Source organism: Pteropus vampyrus, unplaced genomic scaffold (assembly GCF_000151845.1).
Source record: "Pteropus vampyrus isolate Shadow unplaced genomic scaffold, Pvam_2.0 Scaffold3, whole genome shotgun sequence".
NCBI classification, from domain to species: Eukaryota; Metazoa; Chordata; class Mammalia; order Chiroptera; family Pteropodidae; genus Pteropus; species Pteropus vampyrus.
Genome location: NW_011888784.1, coordinates 17,833,705 through 17,840,556, shown reverse-complemented (window position 1 = coordinate 17,840,556; position 6,852 = coordinate 17,833,705). Strand labels below are relative to the sequence as shown.

Below are 6,852 nucleotides of genomic sequence, written 5' to 3'. Positions count from 1 at the left end.
TGATGACAGGGTGTGTGAAAGGAATGACTGGTGAAACTTTCAGATATTACCTGCATGAGAAATGTTTGCCCTTCCTTTCTACACAGAAAATTACACAGCTTACAAACTAAAATGCTACTACCTGATATACCTTCAATTATAAACAAAAGTGGTATAATTAGGCTTGAACTTGGCATCCCTACTATAGCCCTATGAGGATGGCAATTGCTTTACTCAATTATTTTTATAAGTGTTATTCAGGAGAGAACTACTTATTAATAAGGTACTAGGTGTGCAAATGACTGTGAAAACTGACTTCAAAAAGGTGAGTAGAGATGAAAAATAGCCTTGTTCAATAGCTACTACTTTAAATATACTCTATATGCAAGAGAATAATATATATTTAATATTGCAATAAGCACATGTAATGACTTATATTCCACATATCTCCTATAAAATCATCATATTCTCTCTAGGAGAGCATATTGAAATAGAAAACTAGGCCCAGAAAAATTTGAGCAATTTGCCAAAAGTTGGATAACTATAAAATATCGGCTATCCTATTGTTCCCCCTAGAATTTATACATCATAACATGTCAGAACTTATCTTGTACACAGCAAAGTGCCTGTCACATATCTTATCAATGAAATTTTTTGAATGAATGGATGGATTTAATTTCTAACTTATCTTTCTTACCAACTCACTTCACCATATTTCCCACCTATATGCTAATAGGCTACTTTAATGTGGTTAATGAACTTCACAGTGAGCTTGAAGGTTTAAAATTGAGACAAGAAAGGAATTGGTTCTCCTTCTTCTTTCCTGCAGAATGTAGAAATATATCTGGGATTTGGTTTGTTATTGCATTCCCATTTCACCGTACCACACTAGCAAAACATTTTATAGTTAACAAAGTTATTTCACACACATAAAACTCCTAAAGGGTAAATAGAAGTATCCCTACTTTACAAATAAAGAAACTTTCAAAGCCTAAATGATTCATACAGCCCAAAAGTGATACAATCAGAATTTGAACCCAATACTACATGTTTAAAACTCTATCCATTGTTCCAGAATTGACTCCTTTCCCATTTGGGCCAGTGTTGCATCCTGTACATGCTTCTTTTACAATGTCTATATTTCAACGTCTTTTCTTTTTATCTGCTTTCCTTCTTCTTTTGACATGTGATCCCTTTCTAAGCCATTACTCCATCTTAAGATGCATGCATTTTAGCTTCTTGGGCACTTTTATATTGCCAGAAAAGTCCTATTCAGGTTACTTTAGTTAATGTAATCTATTGTAAGGGTATCCAAAGAAAAAAAGAAAATAAGAAATGCTCTCATCAAGTAGGCAACAGACACTGTAACACATTCAGGATACCAAACATCTCTCTGGGTTATTTCTGCCCTCTCAACTGCCTCTAACCCTCCCTTCTAGTACTCCACCATTATGGCAATTGGTTCAGCCATCTGCATTCTGTATGCTGTCTTTTAGCCAGGTTCTCAAGCCAAACCTCATTCTAGGGTGATACATGTCCTATATAAGCTCTAAAAGGTGACTTTTATTGGCAAGAAATTTCTGCAGTTTTCTAGGAACCCATAACTATTCTTCACAATTTAATTGAGGTTCATGTAGTTATGCTGTGTGCCATTTAGGAAGATGATGTCATTTTATGTTTCTTCCAAAACACTCATTCACAAGTATTTCCTGGAAAGTGAGGAGCCTCCTAACAGGGCTCATGATTCCATAGGGCCTGAGAATAAAATCTGTCAAGTTCCTTTAGTGAAACCCACACAGAAAGAGAGATTTGAAGGGCTTGGCTACTATTACCCTAGTCAGCAGAGTCAGCTAAGCTGAAATCAGAAATACCAAAAGTGTACCACAGAGTCATCCATTCAGGCACAATATAAGTTCTGCTAGATAAGAACTCTGGGATCTGCCTAAAAAATATATAAAATATCAGGGATAGCAAAAGGATGAAAAATAATTTATACTCAAGGATTCTCAGGGCTATCTGGGATTGTTGCTATCCTACAGTTGACTTGGGTTCTGTGGAGAGGACAAGAGTAAGTAAGGTGAAACGAACTCAAAACCCTTCCTTTATCCTTTTAAACTGAGGACTAATCTCTTTGATGTGGTTAATTTCTCTTTATTTATTTATTTTTTTTATTTTTGCCTTCCAGGTGAAAGCATTTTTTAAATTATTTCTTTATTAAAGTATAGTTGACATACAATATTATATTAGTTTCAGGTGTACAACATAGTGATTCAACATTTATGTCCTACGATGTACTCACCACACTAAGTCGAGCAATCATCTGTCACTGTGCAGTTATCGCACTATTATTGACTACATTCCCCTTTGTTTTTCCACCCATCCTTCCACCCCCTCCCCTCTGTCAGTGATGTGGTTAATTCAAAACCTTCCAAAATGACTAACTAGTATTCTACATGTTAGGAAATGCCGTGAGCACACCCTCTGAAGCACAGAAGAAAACTCTTCTTTCACTGTCCCTCTTTATAAATGAACTGAGCCTATCACTTCCACATTTTTACTCTATTTAGATCAGAACCTGAAACAGAGGGAGGGGAGGTTAGGGGATTTATCCAAGGCCATACAACTGGTAAACAAAGTCAGGGCTCTTACTCAGTTCTTCTACTTCCATGTCTAAAGTATTTATGTCTGCACCACATTGCTTTTTATGAAGCTAATATATAATTTAGGGCTACATATCCACTTGAAGATTTAAATTATTTGAGTTAGAAATATATACTGATTAAAGAAACTTGATACCAGCCTAATTGCTACTGTAACAATAGTATTCATATTAGAGAACAGATATCTCTGAGATACAAAAACACTTCAAAGGGTACAAGTGCACAGATAGTTTTAAAGAGATCACTTACTTATATCCTCAGCTTCCATATGCGTATTCTTTCCCTAAGTCATTCTGCTGAACATGAACCTGAACCTAAGGTATTAAGCTGGTTTTTCTACTCCCAAATTTCCCTTTAAAATGTCATGCCTCTCACACATTGCAAATATTACTATGTTGCACTTCAATGAATTATAAAAGTATCTTGGGCACTAAACTAAGGGATAATTCAAAATATTGATGTCAGTGTTGAGAAAGAGAATTGACTTTAAAGCTCATAACGAATCTTTTTGTGTGTCATGTGGTTTTACAATTATGTATTTTCAACAAAATTAAAAGAGGACTTAATAGAATTGTCAGTTAATAGGTCATTTAAAAATCACTTTTAATAATAGATTACTCTGTGGTTTTAAGTGGTAAATTCAAAATAAGTTTAAAGAATTAATGACTGCTACTAAAAAAAAAATCCCCAATATCATCTCTTTATATGAACAAGTTTTCCCAGTACTTATAACTAAAAAACAAAAACAAAATAAAACTGATACTAAAATTTGTTTAATTCTAGTAGTAATATTTATTCATGAACTAATTTTTTAAAAACTTTGTCTATCTCTTTGCAATGAACTTCTGATAAAATTTCACTTTCTATATTTAATGATATTGTATCAAAATTTTCATATTTGCACATTGTTTAATCAATTATGCTGCTAATAATTGGAGAGTTAATCCAATCTAGAAATTAATTTTTTAATGCTTAGAACCTTATCACTATAGAAATAACAATAAAATAAAATTTATATTTATATACATATTTTGTTATAAAGTATGATATTTATAATATATTTAAAGCCTAAACATATATTCTAGTAGGTTAAATCTATGGAGGACATGGTTCACTGAGCAGAAATAGAAGATAGAAATTCAAAGAGAAATAAAAGTAAAATAAAATTTCCAACTATTAAAAAACAGTAGTCACTTTTTTAATGGATAGAACAGAGCATCAAATGACTACAACATTTAGATTCTGTTAGCTACATGTAAAGAAATAATATAACAATTTTATTTTAAAATATCAACATGTACAGTATTTTTAAATTCCATCTTTTGCAGCTATTTAAACTTATGAAATTTTTTAGATGTCACCCTAGAAAATTTTGAAGAAGCACATCATTTTTCAAAAAATATTTAAGGCTACATCAGCAAAATCTTTTGAAGACTTTTGTAAAACAATGTTAATAGTAGTAACACAAACATTAATATTTTTCCCAGAGCCAAGAGCCACAATTATATGATAGCAATATTTAAGCAAAAGCAAAGCAATTTAGTAAAATATCAAGTGATCCAAGAGAAGTTTAGGTGTCAAGTAAATGAATTGTTAAAAAATAAACTGAGGCATATTCAAATTTAAAGACTTCGTATGAGCAAACATTGATTAGAATCAGGCATCACCAAGCCAGAGGTGGTTAGAAGCACTCCAGCAGTGGAGGCTGAGAAGTATTTTTGTACAGAAAAGCAAAATAAGAACATTATTGAGCAATGATAGCTTAAAACCTAGTTGGCTGTTTGTGATTGGCTGTATTTAGGTTTCAATTTCATAACCTTGCGGTACTTACAAGCTTTGATTTTGGTTTGCTTACCTAGGTGCCATGGCATCAGAGTTTAATTAACGATATTAAAAAAAAAAAAACAGTAGGGTGATGTGGGTCCATTTTCAAACTGGTATTTTAACACTGCATAGATATAATATTAATCTTGCAGGCCTGTTGTAAACTGACAGAAACCAGGATGAGAATAAGATAAAAATTACTTGTCTCATCTCTGATTGCATTATGAGCAGAACCTTCTCACTACTTCCAGTTAAAATTGGATAATGGGTTGATTATAGCTCTGAGGGTAAGTAGTATAATGAGGCTATTGTGATTCTCTGTCAGGCCTAAGACACCGTCAGGAGGAGCCAGAGGAACAGATAGAAGAGAATATCAAAGAGGAGAAAAGAGAGAAAAAGAGAAGTGGAGGAGAGGGAGAAAAGAGAGACAAGTAGGAAGCTGGCAAGGAGAGAGAGCTTAGTAACCATGGACTCACATGCTGAGCTCACAAACCTTCTGGCATCCACCAAGGCAGCACTTCCAGTTAACCTCTCACTGGAAGACAGTGCCTGAGAATCACACATCAGAGTTGAGTCTGCAGTACTAAACTGCAAAACCTATTGGTTCTGTTATCCTAGTGTCCCAGTCACCTGAACATAAGTGATACATGAAGGCAATCATCAAGATGTATGAGGTCTGCAAGTATTCATGGACATGAAACTTTACCATGATAATCACTGAGTGAAAAAAAATTACTAAATGACGAGTATAATATAATTTCTTTTTGGTTAAAAAAAACTTACAATATGTGTAAGTATATGTTTTAAAAAAAATTCTGAAGGAATATGTCCAAATATTAACAAGTCGGATTCTGTGTAATTTTTACTTTTTCTTATACCTTCCAGGATCATCTACTTTTTTCTAACAAAAAGAATATCTAACCCCCAAAGGCAATATTTATTATGAAATAAAATATTCTGTATAACCAATAAGACCATCTTCTATTAAATAATTGAACTTCTTTTCCAAGTCTAGATATTTTACTAATGTCTAATAAAATTACACATGAAGAAGAAAGTGAGTTAAGAGGAAACACTATGGCCTACTGCCAAATTTCTCATCTCTGTTTTTCCCCCTTCTGGACTCAGTTGTCATTCCAAATCCCCACCCAGACCCTTCACTCCCTCTTACACCCCACTCACACCTGCAAACTCTGTTTCACACCCCCTCTACCTGGTCCAGTCTCTCACTAGTCTCAGTTCATTGGAGCTCCTGAGTTTATTCTCCTTGACTCTCTGGAATTCACAGTATTGTCTTATCACCTCCCCAAGTCTCCATTCTGCCTCGATAACAATTCCCAAGTCTGGGACAGCCCTCACGCTCCTTCTTCTCATGCTCCCAGACTGACAGTTTCTACTAGAGAATGCACAAAACAGATGGGCTGCACATCATATTCTTGCTTTTTAATGTCAACTCATCCTCAAACTCTTCGTTGACATAGAATAATAGTTTGTTTTCTCTTTTCTAACTTTATGTATTCAAATGTTCCCTAACTCAAGAATGCTAGGTGGTCCGACTGCTCTTTTCTGATCCGTGGCATTTTATTGATTTCCTGTCACCTTCCCTCATGACAGTCTCCTCTAGTCCCTTCCCATTCCTATTCACTCCAACTTTGAAAAGCTATGGAATAGGTATGTGCAAAATGCTCTTCCTCTTTTACTCAAAATTATCTTCTCTCTGCACTGTACTCTCTGGCCTTCCATTTTAGAGGAAAAATTGTCTTCCTCATTAAAAGTCTCCTTTCCCTGAACTTTTAATTCAGCCATTCCTAGTCTCTCTTAATCACAATTGTAACTACTCCTTGATTTTTTCCCTTCCTTCTCTTCCTCCCTTTCTCCCTTCTTCTCTATCACTCTTTCTCCACAAACCCCTTTTTCTCACCTTGTAGACTATGTATTTGGTCATGGTTTCCTAATCTTAAAAATATGTCTTGTTCTAATTAACTCTTTGAATTGTATCATAGCTCTCATGTGTCTTTTATCTCTTAACCTGAAAATGCAGTCTATGGTAACTCGTTCCTTGACTCCTGCAATTTGACTTATACAATGACTGCCTGTTTAAGATCCCACGACCTTCTCAGTTCCCAATCTCTTTGACCTTGCTATGAGACATAAACCATTAAACAGTTCCTCTTAGCCTACCTTCTTATCACTGCACTCCAGTCATTCTGCCTCTTTTCTGGCTACTTCTTTTCCATCTTCTTATTCAATCTCATCTTCAGCTTCTGTACTAACCCTCCACCACAACCAGCACAACCACCACTACTTCTTACCATTTTCATGTTGACAGACTGTGCTCTGCACCTGCAAGCCTGGTCTCTCAGTCTCTTTATTCTCTGAGTCTCTCAGA

The 6,852-nt window shown here is 34.8% G+C and overlaps 1 protein-coding gene across 1 annotated transcript in view; it reads left to right on the top strand.

Annotated features, from left to right (window-relative positions):
- Nucleotides 1-277: 277 nt before the first annotated feature.
- Nucleotides 278-6,852, top strand: part of DSG4 (desmoglein 4) — a 42,598-nt gene continuing 36,023 nt past the window's right edge. Inside the window, exon 1 of the mRNA XM_011361985.2 lies at nt 278-304. Coding sequence (XP_011360287.2) covers nt 278-304 — 27 coding nt within the window. The remainder of the gene's footprint in view (nt 305-6,852) is intronic.